The sequence below is a fragment of the Lepus europaeus genome, chromosome 7, assembly GCF_033115175.1.
Source record: "Lepus europaeus isolate LE1 chromosome 7, mLepTim1.pri, whole genome shotgun sequence".
In the NCBI taxonomy this organism is placed as follows: Eukaryota; Metazoa; Chordata; class Mammalia; order Lagomorpha; family Leporidae; genus Lepus; species Lepus europaeus.
The window spans coordinates 57,500,720-57,523,524 of NC_084833.1; the positions used below are offsets into that span (position 1 = coordinate 57,500,720).

At 41.0% G+C, this 22,805-nt stretch overlaps 1 protein-coding gene across 1 annotated transcript; it reads left to right on the forward strand.

Moving 5' to 3' along the window:
• The first annotated feature begins 1,657 nt into the window (after nucleotides 1-1,657).
• On the forward strand, nucleotides 1,658-22,342 carry OVCH2 (ovochymase 2). The gene is made up of 18 exons (XM_062197511.1): nucleotides 1,658-1,745; nucleotides 3,759-3,868; nucleotides 6,149-6,240; nucleotides 8,076-8,248; nucleotides 8,597-8,692; nucleotides 9,178-9,329; nucleotides 9,999-10,206; nucleotides 11,325-11,348; nucleotides 13,375-13,465; nucleotides 13,582-13,706; nucleotides 14,430-14,570; nucleotides 14,940-15,070; nucleotides 17,831-17,924; nucleotides 18,502-18,633; nucleotides 20,072-20,259; nucleotides 21,499-21,580; nucleotides 21,683-21,766; nucleotides 22,317-22,342. The coding sequence occupies exons 1-18, from the start codon at nucleotides 1,658-1,660 to the stop codon at nucleotides 22,340-22,342; spliced, it is 2,037 nt and encodes a 678-aa protein (XP_062053495.1).
• Nucleotides 22,343-22,805: the final 463 nt, after the last annotated feature.

Here is a 22,805-nt window from a genome sequence, read left to right on the forward strand (position 1 = left end):
ATCCCATATGGACGCCAGTTCTAGTCCCAGCTGTTCCATTTCCAATCCAGCTCTGCTAATGGCCTGGGAATGCAGTGGAAAATGGCCTAAGTCCTTGGGCCCCTGCACCCAGGTGGGAGATCTGGAGGAAGCTCCTGGCTCCTGACTTTGGATTGACCCAGCTCCAGCCATTGTGGTCACTTCAGGAATGAACCAGCAGGTGGAAGACCTTTTTCTCTCTCTCTCCCTTTCTGCCTCACAAATAACTAATCTTCTTTAAAAAAAAAAATTAGCAACAGGATGATAGTTTGCCACCTTGAGGGAATAGAGTACCAACTCTTAATGACCAGTTTCATGTTGTGAACAGCTATGTTGATATATATTGATAGCTATGTTCGGATATATGTTGAGTGGGTTGATACGAGAACTTGAAGCAAGGATATTTTCTTGAATTGAAGGAATAAGCAAGATCCCATCATTTTTCGGTGTGATAACAGACATATGGCCCCCACTCTCACATAACAAGGGAAAATAAATTATTTTTCTGTTTAAAGTCAAATTGCCTTTTTATATGACACTATAAACCAAGAGTAGGTCAAAAGCTCAAGAACACTGAACAATAAATGAGCCTCTATGCCTACTATGGATTTGTTAACCCTGCTGCATCCCAGGCTTACACTAAGTCTTCCTGAATATTCTACATTAGCAGCACATAATTTATTCAGGAAATAGTGAATTTGGGATCAGGAGGGCCATTTTCCTAGTTAAGTTCCTCTGGAAAGTGATAGATAAAATATAATAGAATCTTCAAGAACATTTGTGTCAATGATACATTGAAATTTTTATTGTGGCTTACATGTTGGTTATGTCTTCATGCTGACAAAAAAATCTTATATTTCTATGTGGTCATGGATGACATTGGCCAAACCACAGGTGTTTCTCAGACACTGACCATGTGCCAAGAACTCATGCAGGAAAGAAGAAGGCTTGCATATAATCATACCCACTTTCCTTCACCTAAACATCCACCAGGTGTAGGAGTGAAGGAGACTCAGCATTTGCTGTCTATAAATACCAAAAAAAAAAAAAAAATGGTGGGACAATGCAGATTCACAGAATGACTCAGTGGACATTGTCCTAATCATTGTCTAGTAGCAGGACTTTCTGAGTGTGCTACAGAATTATCTTTCCTTTCTTCTCCTCTAACAAATGGGGAAGATCACTATCTAGTTATATTTTAAAAAAAAAAGAAAGAAAAATATTTTATACTATTCTGATGGGTTATTTGTAAATGTGTAAGAAAGTCTACCCATACAAACAAGGGCAATTTTGATATTCAATCCTCTTGTAAAAGTGCTAATCTGTACAAAGAAGCACATTTGCAAATGCAAACCTTAAACATTACCGTCTTGGGTATCCATTTATATTCGAAGGGAAGTAACTAACTCATGGAGGTGCAATGGGACATGTAATACTGCTTGACCAACGCTGCTTCTGTGGTTAACTCTCCACATCTTGCAAAAGATCTTTGCAAGAGACCACAATCAAAAACATCATAACGACATGGTTGAATACCTCAAGTCTTGGTTAATGGATAAACTTATTTTAAATTGGCTTGTTGCTGGTCTCCCAAGGCTTTCTATTTTTGTTCTCTTTGGTCTAATAACTGAGTCTGAAAATGCCTGTAAGTATGAACAAGCTGATTTTAGTACTGGGAATGTTACGTTGGGAACAAGGTGAATTTGTAACTCCTTCTCTCCCCCAAGGTAAGTTCCAAACGAACTCCATTGATTTCTTTGTCTGAAAGAACAACCTTTGCTGGCAGTGGGCATCAGAAGTCCACTCCATAGTCCTCTGGGAAAATTGGAGGGGAAAATATATTTTGGAAATCTAGTTATCTGTCAAGTAATTATTTAGGATTTCTCTCCTATACTCAATATTTGAAATAGGGTAAAACATTAATGGAATGGAATTAAGTTTTTTAAATTTAGTTTCACAAAGTGAATTGAAATTGTTTACATAAAAATCCCATCTTCTTTCGTGGATCTAATTCTGGAAATCAGCTTGGATTTGGAAGCACTTGGAGTCCTTTGTAAAATTATCATGCTGGGAAATAGAAAGCATGGCCACTGTAGTATATTATAAATGGTCTCTTCCCCCTTGATTATCATAAGCTGGAAACAGTTCTTGGCAGGCTTTTCCACAGTCAGACTTGTGCCAGACCTAAGCATCAACATGTTTTCTGTCTGCTTCATTGAGTTCAGGAAATAGTAAATTTTGTGTCTGAAGGATTTATGACTTATTCAAGTGAAACAGAAAATAAACTGAATCCAATGTCATTCCTGCATTGGGCTCAGAATTAAAACAAAAAACAAAACTTAGTGTTACATTCATGCAGTGCCAGTAATTAGCTGTGCATCTCTTAGTTTTTTCAGCTGTAAAGTGGAGGATAATGTATTTGATTCACAGGTATAGAATAGGGATTAAATAATATGTCATTTTAAAGATTCTTGCATATTTTAATATACTACTCTAAATAGTTCTACTCTTAAGGATATATTCTCAAAAGAAACCATTAGTTCATCAGTCTAACTTTTCTATTTGCCTTCTATATTCCTAGGAATTTGTGCTAAGCCTTATAAACACAGACATGTATACAACATAGGTTTCTTTTTCAAGTATGTCATAGTCCAATGATGGAGGCCAACAACTCACTATCATAGCACTGCTATACAACACAGGAGAAAGACACTTAACCCAGTTTCAGTAAATCAAGGAAGACTTCTCAGGGTCATCTCCCAGTTGAGGAATAAGGACTAGAGGATTCAGCTAGGCAAAAAAATGGTGCGATTATGAGGCAGGGCTTTCTAGATCTTCCTAAAAAAAACATGAGGAAAATAATGACTTGCAGGAGGGGCCAATTGCCATCCTTGAACTACCTATCTTAGTCAATATCTTTATTCTAGCCTTTCTCTTAGTGGGAGAGTCAGGAAAATGAGGGAAAGTGAGCAAATGCAAGATTTTTCAGGGATAAAGTATTTTCCATGAAGAAGAAGGAATTCTTTCTTCCATTATCTGGTAACCCCTAACCTAACACTGGTGTATGAATCAGGGTGCAGCTTTCTCTCTACTCCATTCTTCTTGAACGATATGACTATACACTTCCATGGATAATGAAATCCTAAGAGATTTATTGCTATCTGTGTTTTGGGCACCACAGACTGTGTTAAGACTCGTTTTCACAGGTAGAACAGAGAAGATACTCAGCAAATTGCAATAAAACACAGACTATAGCATCAACAACAAATAACTTCTATACATCAGGCAACTGTGCCATCTATTGTGATTTTACATATTTCTAAGATTAAGTTCCTATCTTTGAGAAGTTCACAGTCTACTGGGTTGACAGACAGAAACAGCCATAATGGCAAATGATCAATGTCATGGGTGACTAGAGTTCTGTGAGGAGCCTCTCGGGTGCCAGGGAGCTCAGAATCAAAAGCCAGCTGCCCACAATTCAGCGGAAATCTACTCCCGAAGCCATTAGTCTTCACATCAGGAAAGTATCTATCTTTATATTTCTTCCTCATAACAAGAACTGAGCAATTCCTTGCACTACAGATCATAGCAAATCCTGACAATTAACTTAAATCTATTTCCTGATCTTCAACATGCTCTATGCCCTACAGTTTTTTTTTTCTTGTTCAGAAGAGTTTTCTGTATCCCTCTGTCTTAGAAGCCATCTAATCACACAATTTTTATCTTATTTTTTTACCCAGCTCCCAACTGTGGGCAGCGTCTAATTAAGACACGACCTTGGAGTAACTTTAACATTTTCAGTCGCATAGTTGGGGGAAGCCATGTGGAAAAGGGCTCCTATCCCTGGCAGGTGAGTCTCTGGTGGGTGGTTGTGAGACGTCTCAGGATCAGATCTATAGAATCACATGCTACTGGTCAGTGCTCCCTTCTGCCAATCTCTTCACCAGAGAAGAGATCTTAGGAGCGTGTGCAAAGATCCAAGCCCTGTACGATGTGCATCAGCTGAGTTCAGAAAAGGTGTGTTCATAATAGTTACATGACTACTGGCTTACTTCACAAACTGGAAATGCCATCCCAAACTCTGAGCCCCTAACACATGCATGGCACTTCAGGAACCTAAAAAAAACCTGTGAATTTACAATTTAAAATATAATTTTTTATTGAATAAGTTTATTAAAGAGATACATTGCTATAGCTGAAGAACGCTACAGAGGACTGGCATTGTAGCACAGGGGATTATCAACTGTTGTGACAATTACACCTAATTGGCCGCTCTCCTTCCAATTCAGCTTCCTGTTAACACACTTCAAAAGGTAGAAGAAGATAGCCCAAGTACTTGTACCCCTGCCACTTGTGTGGGATACTGATTGGAATTCCTGGCTTAGGCTTTGACCTGTCCTAGATTTGGCTGTTGAAGCTGTCTGGAGAGTGAACCAGCATACAGATCAGTCTCTCTCTCTCTCTCTCTCTCTCTCTCTCTCTTTCTCTCTCTCTCTCTTTCTCTCTCTCCTTCTCTGCTTTTCAAAAGACAGATAAACCAAGCTTAAAAAAAATAATAAGATTACTAGACAGGCCGGCACTGTGGCTTAACAGGCTAATCCTCCACCTTGCGGCGCCGGCACACCGGGTTCTAGTCCCGGTCGGGGCGCCGGATTCTATCCCGGTTGCTCCTCTTCCAGGCCAGCTCTCTGCTATGGCCCGGGAGTGCAGTGGAGGATGGCCCAAGTCCTTGGGCCCTGCACCCCATGGGAGACCAGGAGAAGCACCTGGCTCCTGCCTTCGGATCAGCATGATGCGCCAGCTGCAGCGACCATTGGAGGGTGAACCAACGGTAAAAAGGAAGGCCTTTCTCTCTGTCTCTCTCTCTCACTATCCACTCTGCCTGTCAAAAAAAAAAAAAAAAAAAAAAAAAAGGATTACTAGACAATTTGAATTCACAGATTGCTTTTGGGTTTAGGGTATAGGATCCTTCAGGGTACAGTTAGGAACACACTGCTTCCTTAGGCACTAATGTCTTAAGAATTCTGCCTCAACTTAATCTCCTGGTCCTCCCATGCTACTAACATGCCTTTGTGTCTCTGTCCCTAGCCTATAGTGTTTGCTTTTAACATATGAAATTCTCCCAATTTTCTTTACCCTCAAAGCGTGTTGTATTCTTGCCTCTAAATTTTGCCAGTAGTGCAATCACTCTTAATTTTTACTTCTCTTGAGTCAGTCACATTAACTTCTAGGAAAATGAATATTTGGTAATGGTTGGTAGACGGAGTTTGTATTCATGAATTGACTAAGTAGCTGAGTCACTGTCATTTGACCAACTGATTACTTACTGGATAGTTGCTTGATCAGTTGGTTACGTGAAAGGTTGGTTGCCTGGTCAATTCAGAAGTCCATATTCCAATCACAGTAAAGGTGACTCTTCGACTTTCACTTACGTGCTCTTTGTTCTATTCTTAGCTTTTTCTCTGTACTACTTTTTTCTGATTGCTAGTTAAGTAATTCAAATGAACTGATTTTTTTTAATTCTAAAAATGTTAATTTATTCATTAAAAGTATTTACTTTTATATTATAAATCATTCTACAATTAAATATCATGAACAGGATAAACCAAATATGGAGAGTATGGTGGAAAGGCAGAATAAAGAGGCCTAAAGTTGCAGGGGTCAAATAATTAAGAATATGAGGATGGAAGGTACAAGACACTTCCCTAAGTAGCTTGAAGGAAGTGGAGCATATGTTGAAAGACTCCCTACCCCTCACCTTGCCTTCTTTCAAACTTCTTCAAATGGATTCTACTATATCTTATACTCCTCTATCTTTATTCACAGTTATTTTTCATATTGTTAGAATGCAGATCAACAGTGTTATAAAAATAATTAAATAAAAATGCATACCAACACTTACATCAAATTATCTCCAATTAACTACCTCTCATGCAGACCAGGGTTGGGAATGATCTGGTTCTAGCCCTTCTATTCCATATGAGTTGTACTATATGGGTTTTACCCCTGCATAGTCCATGATTCCTGATATTTATGAATAAGATATCTGTTTTTCCAGTTTGCCCAGGCATCAGGTTTTGGGGAATCCCAGGGTATTAACTTGCTCTCACTTAAGGTCTTTGTGATTCAGGTGTCTCTGAAACGAAGGCAGAAGCATATATGTGGAGGAACCATCATCTCCCCTCAGTGGGTGATCACGGCAGCTCACTGTGTCACAAAGAGGTAGGGAAGGCCTAGCCCCAGGAACCATCAGTAATAACTCTATTAAGACAAGGACCTGTAAAGAGTATAAGGACCTGTAAGGAGTATTGCTATAGCTGGTGGTACCCTGTTCATGTAATACAAATGGAATTCAGTGACACTGTGTGATGGTACTCAACGTGGCAGAAAACATGCCTTCTATGCAGAAATAAAACACTTAAGATGACTGGAAGCAAAAAAAAAAAAAAATCAGGTGAGGAGGAAAAAGAATTACAAAGATGGATTTGTGAGTTTTCTCCTGGTTTCTTTTTTCTTAATTTGGTAAAAAAAAAAAATTATCCAGTTAATCATATATCTTAAGAAATAGATAAGGGGCTGGCACTGTGGCTCACTTGTTTATTCCTCCACCTGCGGCGCCAGCACCCCGGCTTCTAGTCCCGGTTGGGGCACCGGGTTCTAGTCCCGGCTGCTCCTCTTTCAGTCCAGCTCTCTGCTGTGTCCGGGAGGGCAGTGGAGGATGGCCCAAGTGCTTGGGCCCTGCACCCGCATGGGAGACCAGGAGGAGGCACCTGGCTCCTGGCTTTGGATCAGCGCAGCACCGGCTGTAACAGCCATTTGGGGAGTGAACCAATGGAAGGAAAACCGTTCTCTCTGTGTCTCTCTCTCTCTCTCACAGTCTGTAACTCTACCTGTCAAATAAATTTTTTAAAAAAGAAATAAGTAAAAGAAAATAAAGGGAAGCCAGTAAAGTATAAATTAGGTCCCCATGGCTTCCTTTCTATTGATCCTTCCTCTCTGACTTCAATCTAACAACTTCTGTTCTTTATCTACTTTTGGGTGATCCAAACATTCCATTATTGTCAGTGCTCTTGATATACACTAGGCTGTAATCAAGATTATGTTCTATGTTTATCCTCTTTGATTTCAAGTCTGTAAACATTCCCCAGATGCTTATTTAGTGCCAGGCACTAGTGGACAGCAAAGATATAAAAGTGACTAAGACACAATTCCTATCCCCAGAGAGTTGGCAGTCTAAAAATAATTAAATGATAATTTCACCGCAGTGTGGCAGATGATAGACTAGAGAGACAGTATGTACTGGGCGAGGTTCCTAATAGAGCCAAAAGTCATGAACGTATACCAAGAGAAAATGATGCTCTTTCCAGTTCTGTATTAAATCATTACTTCTGGGAAGGAAAGGTCCTAAGCAATGATAAACTAAAAGTTTATCTCAATATATTCTACCTAGATCCATTCAGATAATGTTGGCCCAGGAAGATGGGGTCTTTCCATGTCATGTCAGCTCTCTAAATGACAAACATAAAGATGCAAAGGAGAAGACCCTAACTTTCCACTGCTGTAATCATCCTAATGCCCTGAGTGCATGTGCTCTCTGGGACATCGTAGTTATGGTACTATCCTTCATAGTCTACACTACCTATAAGATATCTGTACCAATACAGCATACTTACTGGAAATCACAAATCATTCCTACAGTATCTCACTGGTATTGAGGCCAAGTAAAGTTCCTAGGGTAGCTGAATAAAGTTCCCTATAGCTTTATATGCCTGAATCACAATGAATGTACATCTCTACATATTTATAAATAATGCTGCCAAGTGTTAAATTTGTCATATCATTGGCTCCGTATAAGGCCCCTCCATACTAGTCCTCCATGGGAACTTGGAATCTCTGCATCTTTTCTAACAGTGTTGGAATCGTCCTCACTTTCTCTGCTCAGCAGCTTTACATCCCACATTATTCAAACAGCATTTGTAGAGGGCAATTTGTCGCTCATTACTACGGTGCTCAAGGGTTTAATGAAACCCATTCATTTTACTGCTTTTTCTTTACAGAAACAGTGTGTCAAACTTGAATGTTACTGCTGGAGAACATGACTTGAGCCAGACAGAGCCAGAAGAGCAAACGTTCGCCATCAAGACTGTCATTATACACCCACATTTCTCCGCCAAGAAACCAATGGACTACGATATTGCTCTTTTGAAGATGGCTGGAACCTTCCAGTTTGGTAAACAGTTGAGGCTCACCCTGAATTGTCTGCCCCATATTCTCCATCTCATGACATTCTTCTTGCAGTGTTATGTGTATCACATAGGTTCAACTGCTGGGTCATGTGCTTTGAGAGATGGATTTAGTTGGAGGGCCTACTATCTGACACTTTCTTCACTTGTAGTTCTGGTTTTGGTATTATGCAGAGTTGGAAAAGGGTCTTTCCTTGTTTGATAAGTGATCACTGGAGACGCCATGAAGAGATATGACAATTCTCACAAGGTCTTAATGGAATTCCAACTGGTGAGTGGCTTATGGTATCCTCTCCTCCAAAAGGAGACACGTCCTGCCTTGATCTTTTCTTCAGGCCAGTTTGTGGGGCCCCTGTGTCTTCCAAAGCCAGGGGAGCGATTTGCAGCTGGATTTATTTGTACAACTGCAGGCTGGGGCCGCTTGACTGAAGGTAAGAACTTTCTGGTGGGTAATCAGAAAAGAGAATTTTTAATCTATTTTTTAAAAATTGTGCAAAGCATTTCTAAAGATGGAGAATGTCATGTTCCACTTAGAAATTCAGTCTTGGGGCAGGTGTTTAGGCTAGCAGTTAAGATTCTGGTTAGGATGCCTCCTTCCCACACTGAAGTGCCAGGGTTCAATGCCTGGTTCTGGCTCCTGACTTTAACACCTTGCTAATGTAGGCCCTGGGAGGCAGCAAGTGATAGCTCAAGTCCTTACTACCCACCTGGGAGACCTGGATTGAGTTTCCAGCTCTCAGTTTCAGCCTGGCCCAGCCCTGGGCCCTGGGCATTTGGAGGGTGAACTAATGGATGAGAGCCCTCTTTCTCTGTCTCTCAAATAAGCAAGTAAATATTATAAAGAAATTCAGTTCCTTGAATGGCATAGCTTTGACTCAGAAAGGTCCACCTTGCTAGGCTCCTGTATGTGTTCCAGATGGTGTCTTCTCGCAAGTCTTGCAGGAAGTGAACCTGCCTATTCTGAGCCAGGAGGAGTGTGTGGCAGCTTTGCTAACCCTAAAGAGGCCCATTAGTGGAAAGACCTTTCTCTGCACAGGCTTCCCTGATGGGGGGAGAGATGCATGCCAGGTAGGTGGGGACAGCTGAGCTGATAGGCCCCAGGTAGAGCTTCCCTTGACTTTGTCATCACCTGAGGGGTTCAAAGAAGGCAGTTTCCAGATAAGACTAGAATCTAGAAAGACGGGTCAGGAATAACGGGAGGTCAAGTCAAAATAAAAGGACAGTTTGAAACCATCTATGTTTAGCAATGAATATAAATGCAAAGTGGGTCTCTGCCTTTTCCAACAGAACAAATAAAGATAATGCCAAGAATGAGCTCAGGGTTCTCCCATCCCTGACCGGTAGATGGCTATTTCCTATTTAGAGGTTTCCATGTTGTAGGTATTAGGAACTTTGTTTTCCCTCCATTTTTCCTGCTGACAAAGACCTGGAGTCAATTTTACTGCCAGGCACAATTTCTCTGAGTCTATGGCTATAGCATGAGACAGACAGCAGAAGGAAGAAAGTCTACAGCTTGGATCACAGGCTAAGGTGGGAAAGAATGGGGTGGAACTGATGGGCTCCATTGATATTTGAGGACCATGTGGAAACTGTGCTTGGCTGTCCTCCCAGTGACCTGAGTCTAAATTCCTAAGAGTGAGACAATGGCATCCTCACTAGCATCCTTGTGGGGAAAGAGTGAGCACTTTGGGGCACAGACACTGACAAGGATGGTAACAGAGATTTTTCCCCCTGCAGGGAGATTCAGGAGGTTCGCTCATGTGCCAAAATAAGAAAGGTGCCTGGATTCTGGCTGGTGTGACTTCCTGGGGTTTTGGTTGTGGTCGAGGCTGGAGAAACAATGGAGGCTGGAGAAACAATGAGCAGGAAAATGAGCAAGGATCCCCTGGGATCTTCACAGATCTTAGTAAAGTGCTTCCCTGGATCCACGAACATATCCAAACTGGTAATGAACACTGCACAAAGCAAAGAAGCTGCCATTCTGCTAGGGCCAGAGAGAGCACTGGCAGTCTAGGCAAGTCAGGCAGAGAGCACACAAGCTCTACACTTCTGTCCTCAGCGTAGCACATGGGGATTGTGAAAACAAGAGGGAAATATGGTATGTGCTACAGCATGCAGTGAATATGCAACGAAAAGAATTAACCTATCCATCTTATTTTGTCAAATCGGTCTTTAACTGAAAATACCCTTAATGATGGTGTGTTTTTACCTCTTAATACTCTGTTTTGGTAAGAATAATCAAGCTATAGCATAGATAGGTCATTATCAACCATGCAGTTTTGCCACTCAGGGAAGAGTGTCCGGAGATTTTTGGTTATCACATCCAGGGGTGAGGGTCCACTGGCATCTAATGGGGAGGGGCCGCTGATGCTTCAGAACATCTTACAATGCACAGGACAATCCAGCACAACAAAGAACGAGTCCACCCACAATATTGACTGTGCCATGGTTGAAATGCCCTGGCATAGATCTGAGCACAGGAAATCTGAGAGGGCCAGGATCTAAATCATCCTCCTACTAGGCTGCCCAGCCAGTAATAGCAACTTCATTTCCACCTCCAAACCCAGTTCAGTTTTCATAACTGGTGGCTTTCAGACTCAACAAAGTTTCTGTCCTTCCCCAAATAAAAAGTTAATTCAAGTTAATTCAAGTTAATTCAATAAAAACGTGATTGTGTTTTCAAGTATATGGTATCATGACAGGTATGAGCCTTCAGTTCAAGTAGTAGCTATCCCCAAAACTGTCTTGTGGTCGTGGGCAATTTATTTCCATCTCTAGACTCTATTCCATATAAACTGACCTTTTCCTGCTCTGTGTAATTTCCAAGTTAATCATTCTCTGTTTATTAATTAGGTCACTCAATAAAGAGAGTATCATCCCCTTAAAACACCAGGGCCCTATTCTTTGTCACTTTATCTGTTCTCTTCTTTGCACAGTTTAGATTTTTCATTTGTTGCACATTAACTTAAAATCTCTATAGTTTTGAGCCAAAAAGTTGGTAAATTCTTGAAATATTGCTCAGAAGACCACAAATTTTCAATCACATCTTTTTTTCTTTCCCAGGGAATCGGAGAAAGAGCTCCAGAGGTGGGTATTCTTTGCAACCTGTTCCATCAGGAGCATGAATTAACATGTAGCATTTCTGAATATGAGGTCCCTTTATAATCAAAAGTCTTTCTCCTCTGCAAGTGTTCTCCATGCTTACTATGTGCAAAAATTGTCACTTGAAGCGCCCACAGCCATTCCCTGACCATCTAGGCAGCTCAGCTCCCAGAAGGAGCCATGGAACCCCTTTTATTTCACTTCTTGTCAATCCACAGACCCATCTCAAGTCAGCAAACATCTGCTAAACCCTAGCTTTAAATTAGGGACTTGAAGGAAGAGGGAAGGAGGTACAGATACAGTTTATAAGCTTTACACCTTATCCTGAAAGTGTCCCTACTTATCCAAAGGTCTCACCCTCAGTGTTACATTGCAACTCTACAATACATTTACCCTGTGGCATCTTATCTCTGAATCTCAGTTTCCTCATCCATAAAGAAAAAAGTTTGTACTAGATGGCTTCTTGGGCATCTTTAGTTCAAACCTTCAGTTATTCTTTGAGCCTATAGAACCATCCAAAAAGAACAATATAGAAAAATAGTACTCTGAGAGCTCCAAGGAGTGAGCAGCTGCTTCTAGCTAAAAATAAACATATCAATCAGTCAACAAAGGCAGTTGTGGAGCACAAACAGCTTTTAAGCTGAACTTTGAAGGATGAGTGAGATTTTGTCAGATAGAAATGGTTTGTGGCTAAAGAAAAATATTTCTGTTCAAACAATCATCCTCATTAGAGAATGGATATTAGAGGAAGGAGATAGACAAATGCAGGGTGTACCAGAGACCAGTAAACTGGCAAAACCAGCTGAAGCATAGGATGTATGATGCAGTTTATTAAGGGAAAAGAAGCAAAAGATAACTTGAGATAAAATTATGGGAACTTCAAGAGTCACTCAAAAAGTTTAGACATTGAGGAATAGGAAGCTGATTAATTAGGTTAGAGCTATAATGACATAACATTATACACTAATATATATTAAACATATAAGTATATATATGTAAATAATAAACACTAATTCAAGAAATGAGAAATGAGGCCTGAATCAACACACTGGCCAGAATAAAAAAGAAGAGCTAGAAAGAAGAGTAATTAAGGACTTTTGTAGCCAATTAGACAAATGGTAAGTGAGGTGGGGGAATCAAAGGTAGTACAAAACTTGTGAGCATGGGCCACTAAGAAAAAAGCACTTAAGGCCAGCGCCGTGGCTCAACAGGCTAATCCTCCACCTTGCGGCACCGGCACACTGGGTTCTAGTCCCGGTCGGGGCACCAGATTCTGTCCCGGTTGCCCCTCTTCCAGGCCAGCTCTCTGCTGTGGCCCGGGAGTGCAGTGGAGGATGGCCCAAGTGCTTGGGTCCTGCACCCCATGGGAGACCAGGAGAAGCACCTGTCTCCTGCCTTCGGATCACCGTGGTGCGCTGGCCGCAGCGTGTCAGCTGCAGCGGCCATTGGAGGGTGAACCAACGGCAAAAGGAAGACCTTTCTCTCTGTCTCTCTCTCTCACTGTCCACTCTGCCTGTCAAAAAAAAAAAAAAAAAAAAGCACTTAAAAGTAGTAAAATCAGAAGCGGATGCAGTTTTACTGACCCAGAGAAATCAAACTTAAACATGTTGAGTTCCAGGGGAGATATCTAGGAAACCATTGGAAAACCATTTCTGAAGATCAGAAAAGTAGAGAAACTGAGGGTTATGAATAAGATTAATCAGAGGGCTTATGTTAGAGGGAAGATGTGGACTAAGCATAGAATGTAGGAAATGTATTTACAGAACAAAATCACAGGGTCAGAGGAAGAGTTAAGGAGAAAAAATTGTCATAGAATTTCAAGCTTAAGCAAGCTTTAAAAGGAACAAAAAAGAATAAGGCATTATAGAAGCCGAGACAGGAAAATATGAAGAACAGCAGATCAGAACTTAGAAAGAACTAGAAGGTGGACGAGCCTGCGCAGTTTCTAGAAGGAGCACCCGTGGTTGGGAGCCATCACTGTTATCCCTAATTCTTCTGGCTTTCCCTGCAGCCTCATGCAGTGAGCAGGATGGCGTAGTCAGCGGGTCTGAGGGGGAACTGCACTTCCCAGAAAGCCTCCACCTGTATTATGAAAGCAAGCAGTGAGTAGCCCCTCTAGCACCCTCACCCCCACCTCCAGTCTGGCTGTACTTATTTACTGGGACGTCGAATTACTTTCTACCTAGAAATAACATCCTCCCAATGTATCTTCCTGCAGACTGTGTGTCTGGACCCTGCTGGTAGCACAGGAAATGCATGTGCTGCTCAATTTTTCCCGCTTGGATGTGGAGTCTTGTCAGCACAATTACCTGTCAATGTATTCTTTAGAAGGCAGACTCTTTGGTGAGTGGGTTTTCACATCCTCCAGTGGAAATCAGTGCTATGTGGGCCTAATGAGACCTGGCTATCTTATGTCTGGCACTGAGTCATCCGTAAACAGCACACTTGCCATCTCCAGAATTGCAAGGGGGAAGGAACTGAATCTGAGTAGGTGGCTGCAAGACCACAAAACACTTCAGTAGCTGCATCAACTTCCCATGAACCAGGTTTCCAAACCCACTGGCCACACAAACTCATGCGAAATAAAATCTGCATGCATTTCAGAGCCACTACCCCTTTACCACCCCCTGCCCCACCATCCCGGATGCTGCTTTCCTAGGAATGGAAATGACTTTTACCTGCTTCATCAAGCTAAAAAGAGAAGTGCCAGTAGATACTCATGAGGAGGCAACAAGGACTTCTTAAATACGAAGCAGAAAGGGAGCAGTGTTTCCGAGAGTCTCCACTGGAGGCCATTCTGCTCCCCAGGGGACATTTGGCAGTGTCTTAGAAGCAACTTGGGTCCTCAAGACTTGGAGGGACTGCAGCTGGATCCCAGGTTGGCTGTCAGTAGTAGAAGCATTGTTACTTGTAGAGTCAGGGATGCTAGCAAACACCGAACAAAAGGCACAGGACAGCATGAACACAAAGAATGTTCCAGTCCAAAATGTCCATAGGGCCAAGGTTGAGAAACTACAGTTATTGGATGCTACTTTCAAGATTCTGAATGACGACTCTCTGTTGCAGGAAAACTCTGTGGAGAAAGCCTCACCTCAGCCATTCTTGTGGGTTCCAATACCATGAGGCTGGAGTTTATGTCTGATGTCACAGATTATGCTGCTGGGTTTAATCTCACCTACAAAGCGCTTAAACCAAACTACCTTCCTGGTAATATCATTGACTTTTATCACACAGTTTCCAGGCCTTAGATAGAAGTGTAGGCCCTGTGGGAATCAGGTGAGGAGCAAGGGAGCCTTCTCCCAAGTCTGCCAGGCTCCACAGTGGATAGGAGCCACAATTCCAGCTAGGAGCAGGTGCTCTCTCTCCTTCCACAGTCCTGATACTCTTATTTATCTCTCACCCAAAAGGGTTAAGAGGGCCTAAAGAGTTCTGGAAAACAAGTGTTCAAATTTCTGCCTTCTTCTTGGTTGTGTCTAAACACTCAGTTCATGAATTATTTGCAGGAGAGAGGGGAGAAAAGTGAGAATTCTTCACTGGGGTGGTGCCAGATGTCTGGACTTTACTCTTGTGTTTCAGATTCAGGTTGCCATTCTTTAACTGTCCTTTTTGAAGAAGGCGTCATACAGAGTCTTCGCTATCCTGAGAACTACAGTGACATGGCTAACTGTAATTGGATTTTCCAAGCCCCCAGACATCACCTAATTAAGGTATTGATTGGTTACCCTTACTTAGTTATGGAATATCCACAAAACATCTAACATAAGCACCATACAGGCAGAGTTTTTTTTTATCAAATTTATTCACTGCTATATTTTTAGTACACAGTACCTAGCACACAAAGTGCTCAATCAGTATTTGAAAAATAGACTAGTTTCCCTTGAAATTATCCATTATTACCACTAGATGGCACTTGCACTCTATACTTTCTGTAAAAAAAAAAAAAGAAAAGAAAAAGAAAAAGAAAAACAGAAAGCGTTGCCTTAATCTTTGTACCTGATGACTTTGACCAGGCTGTGGTCCTTTCTATAAACAAACATTTCTTCCTTTTTAAACTACTAACAATATACCATGATGTAAGCAATGGCTAGCAAGTCAATGACAACCAGGCCAAAATCATTAAGCCTTCCATGCAGAAAAGAGCCAGTAAGTAAAGAGGAAGCATGGCAGAGCAGGTACATGGAAATGCTAGTTTACGAGAGCCATAAGGCGTATGTGGGGGAGGGGGTCGTGGAAAGTGAGGCTGAAGTCAAAGCTTGGAGGCCTTTGAAGTCAGCACATGCGGTTTATTCCACATTTGGTAAGAAGTGCTAGTAGCCATTTGTTTGTCCATTAAACATCAGTGGACCAAACATAGAATACTTGAGTATCGTCAACTGGGTAGATGAAGGTAAGGCTGCAGTCAAACTGAGATTGGGACTAGGCATTTGTTTACAAGTCTTCCTCCTAAATTAATAATTGAAAGAGGGTTTAGGAAGAAAAGAAAGGAGCACAGAAAATAAAGCAGGGGTGGGGGGAGGGAGGATTCAGGGCAGACAAGACCTCAAAGCTCTCACACATTTGAAGTAGAAAGAGATCTGGGGTGTAGAAGGAGAAGCAAACTGGTGTGCTCTTATAACAGCCCAGAGAATGGAGCCTTTAATTTAAAATACACAACAAAATAAAAAGATGTGGCTGATAGTTTAGATTTGTCACACAAAGTTAAAAAGAATGAGCACCAAGGATATACTGTCCAGTCCCCAACTCCAGCCTTCCCAAAAAAGCAGAAAATTTGGATTGGACAACTCAAAGTAGTTGGGATTGTTGCTATCTGAAATGCCACCTTAGATTGGAATTTAGACGCAGAAACAGTAGTACACAGATTTTATGAATAAGTGGGAGAAGTCAACACAATGAAGGTAAGTATAGATCTCCTTCTAAAGATTTCTGAATCCTAGAGACCAAGCAAAAATGTCAACAGAACAAATATTTGTTGTTAGTGCTGGAGGATAAGAATTTAGGTAAGAGTATATTTCCAGCGGGGGGAAAAAAGAGACATTTATTTGAAATCTGAAAATGGCACAGCATCATCTTGTAGGATCTACCCAAGAGAGTAATTTGGAAGCTGCTGTTAAAAGTCATAACAATATGCATACTATTTGACTTGGGGAGAAAAGGAGCCATTTCCAGAAAATAGCTCATTAACGGCTTAACAGATAATTGAACAAATGCTGTCTCCGACACCTGCCTCCTCTTTCCATTGCTACATTCACCATTAATGATCATTTGCCTCCCATGTTATCCTATCCACACAGTAGTCTATCCCTTGCTGAGAGTCCTGGCTCCATTGGTTCCCCTTCATCTTGTCCCAATTCCAACTTCATTGGTCCTGTCTCCTACCACCCCTCACTTCAAATTCACTTGACCAGTGCTGCCAGTGTGCTTGGATATCACTCTTTGCTCCTCCTTCACATTACTCCCTCTGTATATACTTCTCATCCCTTTGCCTGACCCAAAACAAGTACCCTATACAGAAAATAATATAAAAGAAGGAAAAAATAAATACGTTTATAGCCCATTCTTAAGATGGGGAGAAAGTGGAACTCTCAAGGATAAATAGGATATTATGCTGTCACTGAACATCATGATGATAGAACTTATGAAAATAGGTTTTCATGACTTATTCTTTTTTGAACCCAGTTTAATGTAAAATTATCATCTTTATTTTCTAAGGCTTTATTCCTCATATGTCTAATAATCTACTGAGGATGTAGCTGAGATTACATCTAAGCTAAGTATCCAAAAGCAGCTTCCTCTAAGCCATGCCAGGATTTCTGTTTTCATGCACATCTGTGAATTCGCAAAGTTCACTGCTTGGACTCCGAGCGCACTTCTGCAAGTGTTCTCAGCAGCTCAGATGACACTTTTCTACATCAGCACTTGCACTTGCTCTTATCTGTGCGATATCAAAATGTATCGGTGAGGCATGGAGATTTATTGGCTGCAGGACAGAGCAGGAAGGAGGAGCCAGATATATCCTGCAAATGGTACAAATGGCAAAACCACTTTCAGTTTTGATTCAGGAGAACTGGGGTTCAAGATGAAATATCAGGAACCAGGTATACAACACTAAGACGTCCAGGGAAGCAGTTGTGTGCCCATGCAACTAGCAGTATATCCAGGCTAGCATAACCCAAAGCCTAGCTGCTTTTAATTAGAAAAGTTTCCATGGGGGTGGCTCCTCTGGTCTGTTAGGGCTGCAACAGAACTCAGATATTTACACATTCAGCCCCTATTTGGTAGTTTAGATGTTTTAGAAGCTTTGAGAGCCTGTGACATAGCGTCTCTTCCTAAGTAATTTAACCCATTAATGAATATGCCACTGACAAAGTGTTATTCCAGAGCAAGTTTACCAAGCCAAATTTCTCCACTCAAAGTCAGGTCACGCATTCATGCTGTTTACTCTGAATGTTAACTTTGAGTCTTCTCAGCTTTCATTTCAGAGTTTTGAAATAGAAGAAAATGGAGATTGCACTTCTGACTATGTGACAGTACACAAAGATGTAGAAGGGAAGAAGGAAATAGGTTTGTATTCTTTCGGAGCCTCCACTTCCACTGGTTTCCCTGAACCCAATCTTGAGATGAAAATAAAAAGGAAATGGCTCAATTTTTCTACCTTCCTGTGTAGCAGCTCCATCCCTCACTATGATCTTGCCACCACTCCTTCAATGAGGGCTTCAAAAAGCTTGTGGAATAACTGATTAAAAGATAATGTGCATTTTCTATTAATTGTTTGAAGCCCCCCTCATGGTTTAGGTTCAGAGAGAGAGAGAGAGGGAGAGAGAGAGAGAATAAATAAATATCAAGAACCATTTGAATGAAAAGTTCACAATGAACTAGGGGTTGAAGGGGAAAGTTCCATTGAAATAAGCCCTGTGGCTGGAATCAGTTCTGTTATAGGCTTTTCCATTTGGGAAACAAAACAGCTGAAATGTTGAACACATATTTAAAAGAAGCAAACGGCTTTCTATTTTGAAAATGAATTGTGACGGCCATCAGAAAAGCTTATTTCTCAACAATTACTCAAAAGACACATTTTTTTTCTTCTATGCAATGCCACTGGGTCCTTGCCAACATCTTACCTGGGCTGGGCTTCGACCAGCTCGGATGTGTGGCTATGCTGTGCCCAGCCCTGTGCTGAGCTTCTCCGGGGTCATGCTCATCAGCTTCCAATCAGATGAAAACGGCAACTCCAAAGGCTTTCAGGCTACCGTCTCCTTCACTCCTGGAGCAGGTAAGAAGAGACAGGCACTGACTCTTCAGTTCCCAATTGCAACCCTCATAACGTGGTAGGTAATAAAGGACGGCATTTAGGACCCAATACGGATACAGTTGAGTCTCATTATTTGCACTGACTCTATCTTACAAGGTTACCACTGAATAAATGAATACTGAACCACTGCTCCTAGGTTCTCCCAAACCTCTGGGGCAGTTTCATCAATGGGTCAAATCATAATCTAATTTTATATGTGATTCTGTTTAAAGACACCTCATTTAATATGTAGAATTGATCATTAACATGAAATAATAGCAAATAACAATGTAACTCATGTCTGAATGAAGCTTATCTAACATGTATATTTTACTTTATTTAAAAATCATTTAAAATACATTTTTATTTTTAATTGACAATAATTATACATATTTATGGGGTACATTGAAATGCATCTATATAATGTGTTGTGCTCAGAGCGGGATGACTGATATCTACGACTCAAACAAATATCAATTCTTTGTGTTGGGAATATTCAAATCCTCCCTACTAGCTAGTTTGAAATATACAGCCTGTTGTTGCTAACCATAATGACGCTACTATAATAAATGCATTTTCTCTGTAAGGTAAACCCAGGCTTCCTGTACTCAGGAACACTGGATGGCACTTTAGTGCTTTGCTTGGGGGTCATTTTAAACAGATAACTCACCAACAAAATGCACAAAAATGCAAAACACGTGGTACTAAATAGACCATAAAAAGGACTCTTGTTTGTATAGTGTGGAATGAGACGGCAGAATGTTATTGTTCCATCTCTGCTGGGAACATGCTTGTCTGGCAACTTAAATTTATCACTCTGTAACATATGTGAACTATCACAAAAGCACCATCAGTGTTGATTTTGGAGTTAAAAAATAAATATCAGTACATAGGCATGTACTGAATACATAAAGAATGAAGATTGACTGCACGCTGAATTTTGCCTATCCCTATTAGGTATTTGCCTATACCTATTAGGTGGGTGATCTTAAGAATGACCCATCTAAAACTCTAAAACTATTGACTTTACAATGGAAGACTGACGGATACCTACTAAGAATGCAGTGAGGATTAAATCAGGTAAAATGAACTTGGCCACAAGCAAACGTGCACACATAATAGACACACAGGACATGAAATATCTTCACCAATCCCCAAAGTCTGGACACTTAAACCACCCAGTTTCCTTCCAAGTCTTCACTCTCATGACCCTTCTTCCCAGTCCCAAAAGGCCAGTTATCCTCCTGTGAAGCTCTTCATTCTCGTTCGGTATTATGTGGCTACAGATGATAAAGCCGGGTTCTAGTTAAACAAGCCATACATTCCAGTCGGCGGAAATGCCTCCAATTCTAACAGTATCTTCACAAGTCATTTTGTGATAAAATCTCAAGCTGAACAATTTTATTATTCTTACACCCAGGTTTAAACATCTCCACATCAGAGGATGAGTCACAGTCTCCAGAGACACAGAAAGTGCCACCTGGAGAAATCAACGCTCCTGGTAAATGTTCTGGGGAATGTGACGAAGTGATACTCCTAGGGTACATCCCAGGGTTGGCCCAGAGAAACAAGCATGATGGGTTGAACTATGTCTTCCTCCCAAAACAAGTTGGAGTCCTAATCTCTAGGGCCCCAGAATGTGACCTTATTTGGATGCAAATCTTTACTGAATAATCAAGTTAAAATGATGTCATTAGGGTGGGCCCTAATTTATTATGACCAATTTTTTTTTTTAATAAAAAGGGCAAATCTGGATGCAGAGAGACAGCCAAGACACAGGAAGAACAGCACATTAAGATGAACAGCGCAGAGACAGAAGCGCAGAAGCGATCCATCAGCCAGAGGAGAGGCATGGGACAGTTCTCCATCGCAGCCCCCAGAAAGAGCTAGCCCTGCTGACATCTTGATCTTGGACTTCCAGCTCTGGAACTACGAGGAAATAAATACCTGTTGGTCTAAGACCCTCAGTTTGTGGTACTTTGGGACAGTAGCGCAAGCCAATGAATACACTGGAATTGGCTTACACAATTGTAGGGGGTTGACTAAGCCAAGTACCCCATTGGGCAGGAAATCAAATAGGAGAATCACAGGAGCACCAGAATCCCACAGGCATGGGCTGAAGTTGTTCTCTAGTGGCAGAATTTCTTCTCTCTTTTGGGGAAGTGGCAGCCCAACTTTCAAAGCCTTCCAACTAATAATGCCAGGCCACTCATACCACCCAGGATGGTCTTCCTTACCTAAAGTCCACTGATTAGGGGCTTTAATTATATCCGCAAAATTCCTTCACAGCAACACCTAGATTACTGGTTGGCTGAATAACTGCATGCAGTATTTTAGCCAAATTGGCACATCAAAAAGCCCATTGCATAGAGTGAATGGGATGTGGTTATTGTCATTCTCGCTCAAAGCAACACTAAAATATTTCCAGTCACAAGAATCAAAATTCCCATATCAAGTGACTCATTTGGTGGGAATCTCTAAATTGTATGCCTAATTGTGGTCTGGCTCACAAGATCTCCTCACCATAAAACAGTAAGCATACCACCAGGTTTTAATGCCAATGACATGAGGAAGGCTGGGCTCTCCCTTTTCATTCTTCTCCAAGATATCCATTGGCATACGGAACACATCTATGGTAACATCCTGTTCCACAGGGAAAATACAGTGGTGAGGGCAGCAAGCAGAGGATAGAGGTGCTATTTTGATAGTTTGTCATCAATCAAAAACCTTTTTATTTTTATTTTCACAAGTTATCTGACATGTAGGACACAGAATATGGAAGGTGAATATTCCTTTTAACGAGAATATGTGGAAGTGTTCTGAGACTTTTTGTTCTGGCTTTGACAGCAACTTCAAGATGCAAAGAAGCCCCAGATAGAAATGTTTTCTGAAGTTGACTGCAGTGGCACCTTCTCATGGCCACCATGGGGTACGTTCAGAAAAGACATTTTTATCAGCCTAAACCAGGAACAATATTTTCCAAGAAGTCTCATTGTAACACCCAGCAAGACATTCATCTTTTTATCCCCAGTACCTACTGCAATGCTCAAAACAAAGTCAGTGCCAAATAACAATGTGACAGATAAAACTAAAGAATCTACAAATAACTTCCAAGGTAAAGGTTTTAATGAGAGTCTTTCTTGATCTTCTATCACTGATTTCATACCTATTTGGGGATCTTCTTCCCTTATAAAAATATCATAAAAACTTAAGGGCAAGGGAAAGTGTTTATATATGCCATATTACTTAACTCATTCAATAAGCAATTTTGTCCCTCACTTTTTATTTTGAAATTCCTTATAAAAGGTCAAAGAATAGTGCTCAAGCACCTATATATCTCTCCTGAAATGGAACTGATGACATTCTACCATATTGGTTTAATAAATAGGTGATATCTTTTCTGTGTACATCTCTATATCAAAGCCTAGGGCATGGGGGAGGAGGTACAAAGATGAACAAATAACTTTTATTCTATAACAGAAATCGGAAGTGTACAAATAAGTAGTAGATATTCTATTATTTTCATTCATTAACTAATTAAATTATTAAAGTCATTCAAAACTAATATGCAGTGTTAAAAGTCAGGATAGCAGTTATCCTTTGGGTGGACAGTGATTGGAAGCATTCATAATGGGTCATGTGTTATTCTGTTATTTTGTTTTTAGATCCAGGTTCTAGGTATACTTTATGACAATACATTGGGCTATAGAATTATTACTCTAAAGCTTTCCTAGATATATGCTATACTTCAATAAAATTCAAACAAGAGAAAAAAGTATACAGAAAACTATAGTACAAAAACAATTGAAATATGTTCTAGATAAGATCATTAGGATCATTTGATTTGGGTCCGCGAGGATAAGTAAGATGTCAACATTATTCTATACATGGAGCCCCATGTTTTGATCAGGGGATGACATGATCAAGACAACAATCTTTTTTTTCTTTTTTTTTATATTATTTATTTGATAGGTAGAGTTATAGACAGTGAGAGAGACAGAGAGAAAGGTCTTTCTTCCATTGGTTTGCTCCCCAAATGGCCATTGTAGCCAGCGCACTGTGCCAATTCGAAGCCAGGAGCCAGGTGCTTCCTCCTGGTCTCCCATGTGGGTGCAGGGCCCAAGGACCTGGGCCATCCTCCACTGCCTTCCCGG